At 31.9% G+C, this 19,518-nt stretch overlaps 1 protein-coding gene across 1 annotated transcript; it reads left to right on the top strand.

Moving 5' to 3' along the window:
* The first annotated feature begins 14,232 nt into the window (after nt 1-14,232).
* LOC122599015 (TBC1 domain family member 5-like) lies at nt 14,233-19,468 on the top strand. Its single transcript, XM_043771462.1, has 5 exons — nt 14,233-14,583; nt 15,002-15,105; nt 15,794-15,970; nt 16,579-18,431; nt 19,132-19,468. Exons 1-5 carry the CDS (start codon nt 14,432-14,434, stop codon nt 19,279-19,281), a joined length of 2,436 nt encoding a protein of 811 aa, XP_043627397.1. The 5' UTR covers nt 14,233-14,431; the 3' UTR covers nt 19,282-19,468.
* The last annotated feature ends 50 nt before the right edge of the window (nt 19,469-19,518 follow it).

The raw sequence follows: 19,518 nt of genomic DNA, 5'->3' as shown, positions 1-19,518 counted from the left end.
AATGACATCCAAATAGGCAGTATGCGAAACTCGAACCAAGCATTTCTGGTATATATGAAACCCAGAACTCTTGAAAATCTCCCCTAATAATCTACTTCTACAAATGTATAAAGTAGGCTTCGAACCTAGTGAATATTTAAAGATAAATAAACTATTCTAAATATTAACTAATTAATATTTATTCGTTCAAAATTAATATGAACTATCATATTTAAATTGAACATGAAAGAATATTATTAATCTTAAACTATATGGCTTAATATCCACCAAATATACGCATAACTATTTTTTAAAAACAATACACACACAATAGATTAGGTGTAACCTTTACTTTGTCATTTTTTGTGATAAACTATTTTAAAGTTTTATACATTTTTTTTTTTGGTTTTTTAAGCTTCTTTGATAATGACAATCAGTCGGATTTATTTGTTGTGTTGTACTCTTATTATTTATATTAAACTAGAATTACTCAATGGATGAAGGAAATGATCATCGTTGTTTAATTTCTTTGCTACTTTTAATCTATCACCTTATTATGGAGATTATGATGACGAATCAGGTAAAATAAGATGTATGTGTGTATATATATATATATGCACATAAAAGGAGCTAGAGAAAATGAAAAGAAGCTTGTGGAAGGATATATTCTATGAAGGACCAAAAGCTTAAATATTACACATGCATGGGCGGCAGGGGAAGGGATAAGTATCTTAAAATGTAGCAAATTTTGAACGAATGTCTATAATAGAAAATAATTAAAGTTGTGTGTATTGTATATAAACAACTCAAAATAATATTTATTGTATGTAAGAAAATGTATTCAACCAATTAAAATCTAACAAGTGACACCTCTATATGGTTGTCACATATTTTTTTTACATACAATAAACATTCTTTTGAGTTGTTTACATACAATACACACAATTTTAGTTATTTCCTACTATAGACATTCGTCCAAAATTTGTTACATTACACTACAGGATACTTATCCCCGGGGGAATCATATACTTTTTCAATCTAAGTTACAAAATTTAGGCTTATTAGTTACTGGTATTTCTCGGTATTACCATTTCGGTATTTCTGATATTTTTGAAAAAAAAATTTAATTTTTTTTAAAATTATTTTTATGATGAATTAATGTTATTATTTTATATTATTATTTGTGAACTTTAAAAACGTATATTTTCTTATGAAATACTTATTTGATATTATTTTTGAATGAATTATAATTGTATTTTTTTCTATTTTCGTTAAATCATAACAAGTTTTGTAGGAAATTTATAACAAAAAATTTTAAAATAGCTATGTCGGCCGGCAGGGATGGAGCCAGAAACTTTTCAACATGGGGGCAAACTAAAAAATTTTAAATGTATCAGGTTTCTAGCTAATAATATAGTTAAACTAAATTTATCTAAAATAGAACTTGATGTGTTATACCGAGATGTTAAAATAAAAATACACATCTATGTATGAGAAGGAAACAAATAAACCATTAAAATGATGAAAACTTGTTATCATATGTTTATTAGAAATACATTTGTGAAAGAAGAATACTTCCATGAAAAAAAATACTTTCTGTTTAAAAGAAAAAAGCAAAACTAGAACTATACATGATGTATTTACTTATATTGTCGTGTAGATTTGGAGGACTAACTCATTGACATCTCATATAAACAAAAATAAATATGAGAAAGGCAAAATTTATATAAAAAAGAAAAAAAGTGTAGTTAGCTAGATTTGAACACACAATCTCGTATTTAATAGGTTAGAGGAATTCCACTAGGCTATGAATGAGAATTCTAAAACTTATCCTTATATTCAATTATATATCTATGTAGGAGAAAAAAAGATATATGAAAAATAATATATTATGCCTTCGAAACTTTATGGAGCTGCTGCCCCTGTTGCCCCCATCGTAGCTCTGCCCCTGCCAGCCGGTAATACCGATAATATCCGAAAATATTTTTACACCGGTATGACTAAAATACTGGTTTTTAAAACATTAGCTAAAAGTAATAATGAGTTTTATTCAAAAAGGGATGATGATGTAGGCAAGTTATCTTCAAGCTTATGTAATAGTAATACTAGCTAATCATAATATCATCAATATTTCTATTGTCCTTAACCTTGAGTCCTTGACGACTTTGATTTCGATGAAGGAGTGTGTCAAAATCCACATGATGACTACTCAAAAGTGTGCCAATGGTCAAGACTAATCGCTTTGATTACGTACAAAAGTGTGGTGTTTTGCAACAATATGGGATTGTTTACGTACGGCTGAATATATGGCATTTTAATCATTAGTGAACCAGAACCACTGCACGCAACTCAAGTTAAATACTAAAATCGTATTTGTGAGATGTGTAATGTGGGTAGTTTATTAACTAAATTTACATGTTATTGATTACATTTTCAAAATAAAATGGAATTGTAAAATATTTAAAGCTAAATGTAAAAAATGTAAGTAAAATTAGATAATAAATATAATTATAAAGCATTAAATGCATATATTGTATTTTATCATTTGTAATAAATTTTTTTAGACGGTATTTGTTCGACATATAATATTGCTTATCATCGCTTTGAGATACTTTTCGATTTAACTCGATATATCGCAACGTACAATTGTTCGTACTTAAAACTAAACATTGTAACTACAAACTAACTTTTGATGAAATAGTTCATAACCATTCACATGAATATTGTACCCTTTTTTTTATTCAAAACAATGTATCAATCTACTGAAAAATAAATGAATTCTTATTCTCAAAATTTAAAAACTAAATATATTGCTTAAAAATAATATTTGACATTCATGATCGAATTAAAAAATAAAGTTTGAAATACAAATAAATACAAATCACTATTAATTGAATTATCATTTAGTAAAATTAAAACAAGAGAATTATTAATTCTAAATTTATAGAAATATGCATGTAAATATTATCGCTAATGTTTGCTATTTATATTAAATATTGATTCTATTGCTATTTATATAATATGATTCTAAGATAAAAATTACTTAATGAAATCAAAATAACTATAAATTAAATATTTAATAAGAATAAAAATTATTAATTAATAAGACTAACAAATACTAAAATTGTTTCAAATAATCAAACTCATATATGATTATGATATAATAAAATTAGTTTTTTTTCTTCTTCCCAAATAACCTCACTTATGATGTCATAAAAGGATGAGAATATGAGGTTGTTAAAAAAAAAAGGGTAGATGGATAGCCACCCTCTGGGACCATGTACCTATTGGTACCCATGTGCGTTTACCGCATATAAGCATGCTCTGTGAAAACCCCTGAAAACTTGGTTGGGGATGAGATTCGAACCCATGCCGTATAGCCCCCATTTTAGGGGTACGGTACTACTGGGGTTTTATCCATTGGTAATATGAGGTTGTTAGACATCTAAGTTGGGTGAAAAACTCCTCACATACCTTTTTTTAAATCATAAAAATCATGGAGGGCCAAACATTTATTCAAAATATTATTATATTGGTATGTAAGAGGTTTTTCACATAAGTTAGATGCATAAAAGCTGCATACTCATTTTTCTTGTATAAAATTGTATAGAAATATAAAGTACTGTATGTATCTACTTATCATCCTGATTGAGACTTTACTAGAGCATATTGTTGTAAACTTCTGATAAGAAAAAGAAGATTGTACTATTCTTTTCTTAGGTCGAAATGTCACTTTTGAATAAGATAGGACCTATTCATCAATCATCATCAATAACTTCATGACCAATACCATTATACCAATACCAATATTTTTCTTTCACCAATCACAAAACATGGTTTTCGTGAGTGCTCTTGTCAAATTCAATTAATGTATTTTAAGATGTTAAAACAATATATAACATTTAAAATATATGTTTACAAACATGAGTTAGATCGAAACAGTGAAACACTATCAATATAAAAGTCGTTAAAGATAGGAGTGTTCGTGGTTTGGTCTTTACCCGGTTAAACCGTAAACTGAACCGTTTAAAAAACCGAAAAAAACCAAACCGATTTTGAATTAGGTTTTGGGTTTGGTTTGTAGCTGAAACCGAATTATATATTTGGTTTTGGTTTGGTGATGGGTTTATGATAATGAATTTGGTTAAACCGAAAAAACCGAATAGCTTATATTCCTTTTATGTATTATCAAAAATATTTAATACATATATACTTTTTTGTATGAATAGTTATTAATGTATTTTTTTACTTTTGTCTTCTATTTGTTTATTATATTGATTTCTTCTAAAATTAGAATAATTCAATTGACAAACAATGTAAGACTTGATAAAAAAAATTTAATAAGGATAACAAATAAGAGTTTAGTTGTTTCAGTTATGTTACTTATTTATTCATATTGTACTTGAAGTCTAAATTTACTACTTCGGTGAAAATGGAAATTATTTTGGTTGAAACATAACCTAGACAAACAAAAATTGTGAATTTGTGTTTTTCAAATTTGGTTTTTCGGTTTTAAACCGAAACCGAACCAAAATCTAATTTGGTTTTTGGTTTGGTTTATTCATTTTGAATTAGGTTTTGGTTTTGAAAAACAAAGATAAAAAAAACCAAAAAACTCGAACCAAATAGACCGAATAACCGAAAACCAAACCGATGAACACCCCTAGTTCAAGATACAAAAATAAAAAAATGTTAATAATTGATATTTTTAAAGAAAAAATGGGTAGTAACCCCTGGTTAGATGTACTATCTTGGTACCCAGAGCATACCCAGCATAAAATTTATGTCCGGTGAAGTCCATCCTCACACATGAAACTAGAGATGAGCAAAAGACTTGAAAACTCGCGCCCGACTCAGTTCGGCCCGAATCGACTCGCCAGAAGTCCTAACGGGCCGAGTCGCGGGTCACGGGGGGTCTGACCAGGCCGGGTGATGCCAAAAACCGAAACCCGTGACCCGTTTGAACCGAACCGACCCGGACCTTCACGGGCCGGGTCACGGTTCATTTTTCATGCTCTGGCGGGTCATCGCGGTTCGGGCGGGATTTCGACCCGTACACATCCCTACATGAAACACAAGATGTATTTATTCACTTGATTTTGACAAGGTTTAACTAAACCTTTGACCTTGCAGTCTTTATTTTGTGAGATCATATGATCACATGATGACCGTATCAGTTGATTTATGATATCAATCGGTTAATAATTGATATGATTAGCTATATTAAAAATAACAAATTTGATTTATATTATCATTAATTTGTTTGCATTGTTGATCTACCATGAAGCTGGCGGTTGTGTAGAGAGCGATAGCTCTTGTAAGTCAACAATTTGTTAAAGTTATGGTTTTAAAGAATGGGAAAAGAATCCCGGAGTGTATGTGACTTGTCATCTTTTACTATTGTATGTATGCATCAAAAATTTTGAACGTCTTATGGAAGTATGTAGCCAAATTGAATAAATCGTGTAAAAGATGACCTGCTTGATGGTTAGCCAGTTAAAATACTGACGTGGCTTGATGACATGGATTAATCATGCCACGTAAGATACATACAATACACATTTATACATAGTTGTATACCTTTGCAAGACCTCTGACTTTTTTACTTCGATCTTCTTCTCCGACTTATTTCCGATACTATTTCCGATAACCTCATTTTTTTCAGCGAAATAAAATAACACTAATATCAAAACCCAATTTAAGTATCGAATTTTTACACACTAATTACCGCATCTTGAAATAAATCAATTATAACACTTGCATTGTTGCATTAATACATGAACACCAATCAACAAATTAGTGAACCTAAAATCACATTAAAAACCACCTATGTACACGCATACGCATATGAATAGCCGGAAAACATGGCCGCCACCTATCTCAAAACTTAAGCGCCGCCACCACCACTGTCTCAAACACAAACCATTGGCCGCCACCACTGTCTCTCTCCCAAATACTCTCGCCGTTTTGAATCGCCGGAAAACCATTAACCTTTATATATCCTGGGATCAATTTTGTTGATGATTCTGAGTATATGGTTGGGGTTGTTGACTGTTAATTTGATGAGATATACTTTTTGGATAACAAGGTGCAGCACCACCGCCAATGTTTTTGAATTTCAATTAACGTATGACTGAAAAGGGAGAAAAGAAATATTAGGGTTTTATAAAGTATAATTAAATGTTCAATTTAACGAGATACTTACATATAATGTCTAAATTTTTTATGCATACACACAATAGAAAAACTTTCAAAGTTACTTACACTCCGGGATACTTAACCCATTAATTAATTTATAACGTGGCTCCAGCGTGGCGGTCTGCATGGCATGTGGCCGGAAAAAGTTTTACCCAACCGGTAACTTACACTATCCGAACATTTTTAGTAGGTTATTTCCATAAAACATTCAAAACTTTTTATGTTTACATACAATAAAAAAAATTATCAAGTTAAATACACACCGGGATTCTTTTCCTTAAAGAATTGAAGAAAGAAAAAATTATGAAATTAGCTGTAGACATCCAGGAATTTTAATAATTCCCCACATGACAAAAAACACACGTTGTCTTATATTATGTGGACCTTTTACTATGAATGCAAACCAAGGACGATTGGCCAATAATTAATTAATTAATTTATTATTATATGTATTCTTAATACTTGTATTATTCAGGTATTTGCTTTAAAGTAGACTAATATTAAAACAATACGTTTTATAAATCCTAAAATCAACAGGTGAACTTATATGACCACTAAAAAGTTATGTCAAATATATAACTTGTGACCTTTACATTGAGAGATACAAACTCTTGTCAATAAAATCATCCTCCTATTGATTAATTGACCAATATAATATTGTTAAAATGGCACCGACCCTAATACAATAAAAATGGGACTTGATAAAGACCATAGATCTAGCTCATTGCTTGAAGACTAATTCCACACTTATACGATTGTGACAAGCATATATATGCACATCAAAGATGATGTGCCATATACACAAGATAATACATAAAGATTGTTTTAACGATCACGAAGTTAATTATACTTTTTCTATGCTAATCATAATCGAGCTACATAAAGATTGATCATAAGTTCAAATAATCAACAATTACTTGCTACTTGCTAGCGTCATGATGATGAGGGATAGTGTTTTGATTAAGCAATTGGTAGTCATCGCAACAACTTGTTATTAAAAATTTAAAAAAATATATAATTGAGCTACCTACTCACGTAACCTTGACAAAAAGTCTTTGTAAATTGTAATACAGAGATTAACATGCATGGTTCACGTTTGAAGGTTGAATTGCGTTTTCAAGAGATAGTTCACAACAAGGTTTGTTTTCCTCATAAACAATAAACAACATATTTTCTTGAGTGAACGGATCATCTAATGTGATGAAGAGAAGACAATCGAGTAATTGACACGATTTAGACTAAACTTTGTAATGAAAATGATAAAAAAAATAAAAAATAAATAAAAATTTTCTTTAGCAATGTTCAATTTATTTTTTCAGACTATTCATTAACGGTCAATCATAATGTCCGGCTACTCCCAATGGCTAAAAGACCATTACACCAACAAAGCTGGGTAGCCCGACTTTCCACTTCTAGTACAGGGGAAAATCCCCTGTTCGAAGAGCCACTGTGACAACCCGGTTGTGCTCAGATTATAAAACATATATATTTTTGTGATATTATTTACAGTATATTAATTATCAATATTTGTAAGAGTGATGATTGAATATTGATCGACTTAGTGACAAGGAAAGATCTTGTTATTACTACACCAAATGATGGTGGTTTCAGTTTTTCTTACTATAGACGCATGCTTTATGTTTAATGCATAACTATTAGTTATGTAGTTCGAAAAGTTGATTATTCGTGAAAGAAATACACAACACGAGGAAGGATGTAGTCCAAACCATGTCTTTTATTTGGGATTAACTCGTTATCTTATCGTTTATCCACAAATGGAATTTGAATGGAGAGGAAGGCAGTCATTTTCACTTACTAATTCCTTAAATCAAAGTAAATAACTTTAAAGAAACTACTCTTTTCGTCCCATATCAAGTTTCTTATTTTGACTTTTTGAGTCTTTTTCTTTCAATTTTGATCGTAAATATTATTACTTGTGCTATATAACACTTGATATAACTTATACGAATTGATTGAGTTTTGGATTTACTTTTCATTGAGATAACTTTCATCAACTAATATATAACACAAACAAAGATATTTACGGTCAAAGTCGGAAGAAAAATACTTGACCAGTCAAAATAGGACAATTAAAATGGGACGGAGAGTACTAAATAAGCCTACATCAATACATCATGTAGCGTAGTTGGTTAAAGGATTTCAAGTGGGAAATGATATTTGTACAATAGAATTTTGTTATCTACAATGAATGTATAGATTTTTATGCACAAAATACAACTGCATGATGCATGTATTGTTATAGATGACAAAAATGTATGATATGAATATCATTTTACATTTCTATATACTGGTAAAATTGGTTATGGCTACCACAATAAAAGTTTTATTAATTCAAATAGAAAAAGTACAATTCAATACATTATCAACACCTATAAACCATACCCACACAAACATATGGACATATAATTATGGTACTACCACTACTACGTCTTTCTATCCTAACAAGACAAAAAAATATATAAAAGTATAAAGCAAACTTAGTTACACGGATGGTCCATGTAGTTTGGCCCTGCTTTCACTGTTCATCCATCGACCAAAAAAACTGCATAGTAAGTCCTATTGATTGGAATAACCTTCAATATATGAAAAACTGACATCCTTCTATTTAAGGCCGTTAAGTAGGTCACATTGCTCTCATGTAAGGGCATTGTAGTCTCTTCACATCTTATAGTTTGTTTTCCTAGTAACTACGTTGTTAGTCCTTGTGTATGTTTTCAATCATCGTACTTATGATGTATATTAATATTACTTTCGAACGAAAATGACACTATCTTCTTCCATTTTGTACGAATCTTTTAGCATTATGACGAAAATGATTGTTTTGGTAAACATCAAAGTGAATTGTAGTGTACTAAATGAAAGCGTATCAAATCTAAGTTAAAGCAATGATCTATAGCTAACTTATTCAAATTAAAAAAGCTTTTCTTAATGTTTAGTTTGCTAGGAACATTACTTTTCTTTTTTTAAAATTAAAGTTGAGATCAAAAAGTTCAATTAATGTTTGAATACATAATTTCATTTTAGGTTTTTTATTTTTTGTTTTTATAAATTGTTTTATATATTCACTTATGCACTACAAGAAAACAACGGGTTCTCCACGAACAAAATTCGTGTGTAAATGACCAAAGTTTGTGGGTAATGAAAAATACCCACCAGATTAACCATAAGCTTATGTATGTGGGCAAAACCTCCGAGGCTAATTTCTACCCACGAATAATTCTATTTGTGGGTAACTTTACACACAACATATTTAGTGGGCGATTTTTACAAATCCGTGGGTAAGTGTTGTTTGAAACTTTCCAAAAGATTACGAAATTTCCCACCGAAGTTGTGGCTAAATCTTGATACATATAGTGGCGTGTAAAAGTTCGTGGGTAAAGTTTTATTAGTTTACCCATTGATATTTGTGGTTAAATTTCCCACCAACATAAATTTTATTTAGTTTGTGGGTAAAGTTCGTGTGTAAACGTTCGTGTGTAAAGTTCATGTGTAACATTTCGTGTGTAAATGTTCGTGTGTAAAGTTTGTGTGTAAATTTACCCACTAATATGAAGGTTCTTAGTTTGTGGCTAACGTACACACGAAGATAAACCATGTGTAAATCCGTGGGCATACATTTTAATCTGCACATTATAATTCGTGGGTAAAAGGGAAAATTTGCCACAAGTACAATCGTGTGTAAAAATGATGGGTAAATATACAAAATTTATCCTTAACAAATTGTGGGTAATTTCGAGGCTAAATTAGACACAATACATTTTCTTTTGGATAAACTGTGTAAATAATATACAATCATATGGGTAAATTCTTGGGCAATTTTTGTTTGTTTTGTATATCCGAATTGTACATCGAATGCACTATATTTACCCCATTATACACTACAATTTCATAATATAATATAAACATAAGATAATTATTCAAGCATAACATTTGAAATAACATAGAAACTTCAACAAGAAAGGTCTAAAACTTCCAAACTAAAATGTATTGCAACAGAGCAAATAAACGGAAAAAAAAAAAACTAAACCTTAGCAAAAACAAACATTAGAACTAAAAAATAGATAAAAACACTTAATCCTCAAGACTTACGCCTGCTTGAGAATTACTTGTATTTTTGGTTGAACATTAGGTGCACTTTCTTCACCATTATCCTCACTATCAGAATCGGGATCAAATTCCAGAGTAGGAATACCAACATGCTTGCACAACAATTCAAGAGTATGCTTTAGTGAACCATTTTCCTTTGTTAGCTTTCCCTTCGCATGGTCGTTCTATCACGAAGTTGGCAGCGGGAGTGGCACGAGATCATAGTTGTTGAATTGTTCTAGGGCATAGTCATAGTTCCATTTTTAGATCCTTACTCCCAGAATGTCCATATTGCATAGAAGAAGGTGCTTTCAAGTTATTGTTTGGGTTCAACATATTGAATGCATTTGATCCCTTACCATAAACTCTTTTCCTTTTACCACCAATAGCTTCATAAAAAAGGGTTGATTCATCGATTACTTGAGCCTCAACCTCACTAGATTCATGATTTTCCCGATGTTCTTTCCTCAAACGCACCACATTGTCCTACAATTATCACATATAATGATATGATAAAACCGAGAGTAGTTTAACAAACACAAAAAAAGTAACAGCAAATTAAAACTTACATTAATTTCTTTTGATCTAGCATTTATAAAAGTGAGTTTGTCATGGCCTTCGGGAATCGGATGCTCTTTCATGTGAGTATACAAGAAAAGTTGAAATTCTGTAGGTGGACGACCCAATTTAGCTTCCTATAAAAACCAGACCTTAATAAAAACTTTGAAGCAACATCAAACAAATATTTAGATTTAAATATCGTGGGTAGACAATCCAGTTTAACTTCATGTACCAATTTTACACATTGTTGTATCCATTTACACTTTAGAATAAGCAACCATCAGCAGAAGAAACAAATTGCTAATACAAAGAAATTTAACAAACTTACAAGCCTCTTTGCATGCTAAGCAAAAGACACCGACCCTCCTGTGTGAGTTGAGGACCCGTCACCCTTTTTGCGATTTGCTTTGTTTATTTCTCTTTTTTTCGTATTCTCCGGCGATTCCCAATAAGCTGTGAATTTTGTCCAAGACTCATCGGCTATGAATCCTGGTTTCACCATCTTGTCCCTCACTTCCCTCAACACATCATTATACCAATTAGCGGCTTTAAAATTTCATGCTATCTTTATACTCTTTTAACTCGCACGTTCCCATACAAAGAGTTTCTGTACCAAAACTAAACATAACCATAGTTACAAACGCAATAGATATCTCATTAAGCAAATTAAAGTTAGAAATGATTATTAGGTCTACCAAGCATCAAGCATCTAATGTATTGTTGACTCCAAGATATACCCACCCACTGACCCGGGGCTAATATTTACCCATAAATTACCCATAAAAGACACTAAAACCAATGTAACCAAAAAAAAAAAAAACCTGGGTAAAGTTATGAGTGTATATTTTGCTAGTAATTACTCACAAAATATTAAAATAAAATATATACTTTTGAAAACATGACGTGTGTAAATTCATGGGTATATATTTACCCACAAATTACCCACGTAAAACTATCAATACCAAATAAACACAAAACTACGATTAGTGGGAAAATTCGTGGTTATATATTTACCCATCAATCACCCACGAAAATTTAACTTTGTCAAAATACGCTTGTAAACTAGACGTGGGTAAAATTGTGGGTATATATTTACCCATAAATTACCCATAATAAACCACTATAGAATGAATTCTCACAAAAAATCAATATGATTAAAACCGTATATATTTAGTTACCCACGCATTACCTACAAAAAGTTACCCACAACACAACTGTTGTGGGTATTTCGTTGCTAACATAAATATACCCACCATAATACCGACATTGGTACACACGAAAGCCAAACTCCTGGGTATTATATAAAAAAAAAGTTTTCATGAATATTTTAGCTTCGAATTACACACAAAATATATATTTGTGGGTAATTATATGGGTAAATACGTGGGAAAGTTACGGGTAAATGTTTTTATCATTTCAATTTAGTAATCATGTGTAATTCGTGGGTAATTAGTGGGTAAGTACCCTCAAATGATCATTTGTGTGTAATTTTTGTGGGTAATCCGCTATTTTCTTGTAGTGATGGTTACAAACACTTATAATGTTTTGTAAATGAATGAAATCATGATTTGAATCTTCGTAATGTTTTTTTACTGAGATAGTTAACAATGAGAATAACGATTTCAAGCATTTCGGTTTATAAGCATTTGGGTTATGTGAATTTTGGGTTTGCCGTTATATGCACTTAGGTTATGGTCTAGTGACAAAATCATTGTAAGATCACAAATTCCCTGTCATTTGTAAATAACATAGGTTACGACATTATCAATTTTAAGCATCATATGTTTTATAATAGTTTTGGGTATAATCATTTGGGTGCATCACAAGCTATATATAAAATTTACATTTAAAATGATTTCGAACATTCAGGTCTGATAATGGCTTTGGGCATAAGCATTTAGGTCATAAACATTTGGATTATAAGATCTATGTTTCATGTCTTTAATGCATAATGTTAAATTTTGTAATTTATAAAACGCAGTCTGTATTCCAACCCTCTTTTTTGGTATTTCGATCACCCACTTTTTGCAGCGAGGGTCGCTGCAAAAAGTCCCACCACATCAAATTTCCACTATCACCACCTTTAACTGTTTGACCACCTTTATTGTAGTTATTGCAGTGCGGGTTGCTGCAAAAACCGTAGTGGGACCCATTTTCAAAATAAAAGCTATCCATCCATCCATTCCATCATTTTCATTATAAAAATAATTAAAAAAAAATTCTCCCCCTAAACCATATAAAAGTTAATTAAGAAAAAAGTGAATATAAAATAAGTATAAGAAATATATATATATATATATATATATATAAATTACGTAGAATTACGTACAATTAGTGTAACAAAAATATAAAATTTAGTAAAAAAAAATACAAAATTTTAAAATAAACTACTTAAAACGTATAAAAAATTAGTGTAACAAAAATATAGATAAAAGTAAATATAAAAATTAAGTTAAAAAGTAATAAATATGACGTTTAAAAAATTTAGTAAAAAAGTTAATATAAAAACGTAGATACAAGTAAACTATATTAGTATAAAAAGAATATTAAAGATTACGTAGAAAAAACATATAAGTAAACTATATTAGGTATAAAACACAAGTAAATAAATAAGTAAAGAGAATAAGAATAAAATTAAAAGTGTAAAAGTTAATATAATTTTTAATTTCTTGTTTGATGTTTGTATAATTTTATTCACTTTTTGCAGCGACCCTCACTGCAAAAAGTGAATAAAACAAATTTACACTAATGCCTGTCAAGTCAACAGTGTACGAATAATGGTGGTAACTTTTTGCAGCAACCCTCGCTGCAAAAAATGTAGTTGAGTTAATAAAATACTGGTAGGGTCACCAGGCAAGAATAAAATATTACGAGTACAATTTAGTAATTAACATATTAATTACTCGTATGATGGAAGTTTATTGAGTAAAGAGACGATGGTCAAAAGACTAATACGCCCTCACGTGAGGGCCACATAACCAACTCAACAGCCTCAAATAAAATATTTTGCAAACAACAGGACTGATCAAGTAATATGTTTAGAAATAGAATAAACAATGAGAATCGAGCCAAATTACATGGACCATATGTGTAATTAACTCTAAAATAAAAAAATAAAAATACAATAGTGGTAAAACAAAAGCAAAACATAATTCTTCTTTCATGTTGTGACAAAGACTTGCCACTACCTCCATCTTTTTCTCATTTCTTTTTGTTTTTATTTTAAAATTTTAATTTAATTAAAATAAAAAAAAAACACAAAATCCAAACAAATATGCGAATATTTCTTCTTCTTCAACTTCAACTTCCATTTCAGCTCACGCTTTCTCCCACATCACAAAATAAAATTCTCTCTCTCTCTCTCTCTCTCTCTCTCTCTCTCTCTCTTTTATTTTCACTAAAATCGAATAAAATCAAATCAATTTTGCCCTAATTTCACTCTGTATTTATACAATTTTCACAAATTCAGCCAGATTTGTTGCTGATTTACTAAATTAAATTTGTGCCTTTTGTTTATTTACACATACAGAACACAATTTTGGTGTTTAATTGTGCTGATTTTACAAATAATTTTTTTTTAAAAAAAATGATTCCGGAAAATTCAGTAGCGACGGAAGAGTTGCCGGAGAGAAGGTTTTGGGATTTAAGAGGAGTACAGTGGCGTACTGATTTAGGAGTTTTGCCGGAAAATTCTGGAGTTGATGAAGTTCGCCGTGTTACTGCTAATTCTCGCCGGAGGTATATATATATATATATATATTATATGGATATGAATTTGTGTTTAATTTGATAAGTAGGCTAGTTAATTAATGCATCTAAATGAGTAATTTAGTTTGATTTTAATTAATTGATAAATGTAACTACTTTATTAATATTTTTAATTGTTAGTAAATTAATATAAGTGATCAAATATGGCGGCTTTTGATTTTTTTTTTTTTTTCTAATTTTTGATTTTTTAGTTAATGATTTATTGATGTTAGTATATATGATTAAATGATAGATAAAATGGAAAAGTCGGAGTTACGAAAGAAGTCGTTGAAATATATATATATATATATATATTTTCCATTGTTGTTTTGCTGATGTTGTTAGTTGTTACTGGAATTAGATTTGAAATAGCACGTAATAGAAATTTGTTTCGTGTACGGTTCTTCAGGTATGCTGCAATAAGGAGGAAGCTTCTCATTGATCCTCCTGTCCCGAAAGATGGAAACAATTTTGCTGATCTTGCTATGGACAATCCGTTATCACAAGACCCGGGTAGATTTCTCATTTTCTCCCCCTAAACTATAACATAACCACTAGGTAATAGCTCAGGGGCCACCAGCCGCCACTTTCCAGGGGATCCCGGGTTCGACTCTTGCCAAAGGCAAACTTGAGATAACCAGGGGATTATTAAGTGGTTGAGATTCACATGGAGTCATGGACACTAGCCTAGGGGATTAGTGGGTACCAACTACCAAATGGTACATGGGATTAGGAGATTCTTATCCAATTACCCTTTTTTTTATTTGACACCACATATTTATGAAAATGTTGGTTTTCTGATTAGAAGAGTTGTGGATCAACTCAATACGTACCAAAATTAGTAAATTACTCCTTGTGTTCATAACTTGTTTTGATATGTAAACTAATCCAACTGGTCCATTGATTCTACATATTTATGAAAAATGTTGGTTTTCTGATTAGAAGAGTTGTGGATCAACTCAATACGTACCAAAATTAGTAAATTGCTCCTTGTGTTCATAACTTGTTTTGATATGTAAACTAATCTAACTGGTCCATTGATTTCGCAACAGTAGAACTAGTGTATGTGCATTGGAAAAGAGCTTAATACATATGCACCTAATTGAATTGAACACTCGTGAAGGAATTTTCTTGCCTCAATTGGATATATATATATTTTAAATCATGCTTTTCATTGATACCCGATGATGCAATAATGCAGATAGCATGTGGGGTCGGTTTTTCCAAAAAGCCGAGTTAGAGAAAATGGTTGACCAAGATTTGTCACGATTGTATCCTGAACATGGTAGCTACTTCCAGACTCCCGGATGCCAAGGCATGTTAAGACGAATTTTGTTGCTTTGGTGTATTAGACATCCAAATTACGGGTACAGACAAGGTAATGTATCATTTCAAGACAGGTTTTATATTTTATGTTGAACAAGAACACATCCAAACACCATCTTCTATTGTTCTACAACCTGTTATATCATATTACCATGCATCCAGACACGGATTGAGATCCTTTAAAGTTCAAATGAACTTTACAGGTAAAGTTAAGGGATTTTGACCATTGGATTAAAATCAATGGTCAAGATTAAAAAATCAACTTTAAATCTTAACCTTTGATTTTAATCCAAGGTCAAGATTCCCCTAACTTTACCTATAAAGTTACTCTAACTTTAGAGGATCTCTATCCGACAGGCACCCCTAAGTTGTACATCATCTCCCAGTTAAATAAAAAGAAGATTTGTGTGTACACAATCTGATAAATGGTGGATAATGAAGCATGTTTATTGCAACTTTCTTTACTTGTGTTAGGTTCATTATGAATTTTAGTAAATAAAAGATGCTTTATTTGTTCTATGTGACTATGTACGCTTAACCGATATGGGAAATCCATTTTGGGTCATTCGGTGTCAGTTCAGTTGCAGCCAACACTTTCTTGTAATGACTATATTTGGATTTCTTCTTCTGAAAGGGCTCATTATATGGTTTTATTTTCAGGAATGCATGAACTCTTGGCTCCATTATTGTACGTTCTTCAGGCAGATGTAGAGCGCCTTTCTGCTGTGCGAAAATTATATGCACATTACTTCACTGATAATTTTGACGGATTCTCATTTTACGAGACTGATTCAGCTTATAAATCTAACTTGAAACAGCTGTCTCAACATATAGAAGATGATAACGAAATCCAAGAGAATCAAGTTAAGTTTTGTAACCCTAATGAACTTGATCCCAAGATACAAACCATCATTTCATTTAGTGATGCTTATGGGGCCGAGGGCGAATTGGGTATTGTTTTATCTGAAAAATTCATGGAACATGATGCTTATTGTATGTTTGATGCATTGATGAATGGTTCTGGTGGCGTGGTCTCAATGGCAAGCTTTTTCTCCCCTAATCCATTAAATGGGCCACAAAACGGTTTGCCACCTGTAATAGAAGCATCTTCCGAGCTATACCACTTGCTTGCAATCGTCGATTCGTCTCTTTACACTCATTTTATTGAGCTTGGAGTTGAACCGCAATATTTTGCTCTTCGATGGTTACGGGTTCTTTTTGGGCGTGAGTTTGCTCTTGAGGACCTTTTGGTAATATGGGATGAAATATTTTCATTTGGCAACATTAAACTAAATACAGTTTCCGAAAATGACTCTGATATCACCTTTGGGGTGCTTAATTCGCCTCGAGGGGCTTTCATTGCATCCCTTGCCGTTTCAATGATTCTTTATATACGATCATCTATTCTTGCCACTGAAACCGCCACTTCATGCCTCCAAAGATTATTAAACTTCCCGCAGGATGTGAATTTGGGCAAACTGTTAAAGAAAGCTAATTCTCTAATGACGGTTGCTATTGATGCTATGAGATCGGCCCCACGTCGAGTAGCTAGTGATGGGGTTCATGAGCGGGCCAAATTGAAGGGCTTCAGAGGTCACAGTCTGTCATCTGATGCAGCTGCTTTGGGAAGCCCTTTAAGCTCAGTGCGTGATAGCTACTGGGAAGAGAAATGGAGGGTGTTGCATAAAGAAGAAAAACAAAAGCAAATGAACCCACAAAAGAAAAGTCAAAGTCAACTCAAAGGTTGGTCGGAAAAAGTTAAGTCACGGTTATTGCGAACGGAATCTGACCCATCTTCTTCAAAAGCGTTTCGTGAAAAAACGAGCACTTCCAGACCACAGGTTAGGAGAAAGTTGCTGGATGATTTATCCCGACAGCTTGGTCTAGAAGAAGAAATCGAGAATGAAAAAGCCGTGAGTGGAAATGGTGGCAGTGAAGAGAGCTCATCTATTTTCTCTGGTCCTTCTAGTCCTATACGTGCTGATGCTGCTACTGATAATGACCATGAAAATGACACTGATCAAAGTAGTGTAGCTTCAAATTTAATAGTTGATGAAAGCGATCTGGACCCTGAGCCCGAACCTGAACCCAAGCCTTGTATTGCAGTGGAGGCGTCTATTGCTTGTACTGCAGTGGAGGCGTCTATTACTTGTACTTCAGTGGATTCATCTAGTGATATTCAGGAAGTGGATGAAAACAAGCACAATCTGGTTTCTGATCCCCCTGAAGATGCACCTTTGAAGGCAGTGGAGAATCAAGACTCTATAGGGAAGTCCGGATCTAATTTGAAAGACAGGATACTTTCCTCGGGAAAGTTTCAGTGGTTTTGGAAGTTTGGAAAAAACGGGGTTGATGGTTCTTTTGAGTCAACAAACTGTTCTATGGTGGGCCGTGATCAGAAAAGTGAAGTGCCGCCTTCTACAAAGGATGTGACAAGCAAAGGAGAATCCGTGAACCAAAATAAGACGTATTCTTTGAAGAATCTTGGCCAATCTATGGTTGAAAATCTTCAGGTATTATATCCATGTATCCAACCATTGATTGCATTAATCATATGCTTGATTAGAGGTGGCAAGTTGCTCAAAATGAGTCCGATTCATAGTTTATTATATTTGATGGTCAAAAGGGTTGGGTCAGGTTTGGTCCATGCACAAGCAACTCTTTTTGCACGTTTCTTTGACTTTTATTTGAAGGATGCTAAATATTATAAATCACCATCTTATTCAATTTTATATTAAAGAATAATTGTAGGACTTTCTTAACAAATTTTTATACATTTAAGATGACTTTTAACCCATTTCTTATTTAATAAAATTCTGATAGCTAAACCTGTTATGTTTTATAATATATAACATAGCCCAATCATTCCAGTTATGGGTTAATAGGTTGAAATTGTTGTCTCTACTGGTGATAGTAACTTTAGTTGTGACCAAAATGACTCCCTAGGTTCACCATTAATTGCTATCCTTTGACTTAAATTGCCAAACTTGTTTTTATGAAAGCTATAATATTATTGACACACACACACACATATATATAACCTCTTAAATTTTTTCAATATTGAACCTAGGAGATATAAGATATAAGACTGATTCTTGCTTGGAAGTAAAGAGACTTACCCCTCATTGTTATTTGAAGTCATTTTTTTTCTTCATTGAAAGACAAAACGTAGTCCAAAGTTTCTTCTCTGATGTCATATATTAAACAATGCAGGTAATTGAATCAGTATTCCAGCAAGAAAAGTATGAAGCAGGGCATGTAGATAGCTCGTCAAAAAAGGCGCTGGTAGACAGAGGTCAAATGACGGCCACCGCAGCTCTAAAAGAGCTTCGTAAGATTAGCAATATTCTATCAGAAATGTGAGCTTATCTTTTGTATATATATACATATACATTCTTAGTACCATCCTTCATCTTGAGAGAGCAATAAGCGTATAATAGTAATAAAAGGCTATTCTCAGCTTCTTATGTCCACTCTCATAGTATAGATTAAGCTTCATTATGTACCGACAGAGTTACAATTAAATTTAAATGTAGATATATTCAAATCATCTTGTTGTAAGTTAGGTAATCTTGATCTTACGTCTTCTTGAAAAGCAAA

This window comes from Erigeron canadensis, chromosome 5 (assembly GCF_010389155.1).
Source record: "Erigeron canadensis isolate Cc75 chromosome 5, C_canadensis_v1, whole genome shotgun sequence".
Taxonomy (NCBI): domain Eukaryota; kingdom Viridiplantae; phylum Streptophyta; class Magnoliopsida; order Asterales; family Asteraceae; genus Erigeron; species Erigeron canadensis.
The sequence above is the reverse complement of the archived record's forward strand: the minus strand, read 5'-3'. Positions and strand labels throughout refer to the sequence as shown.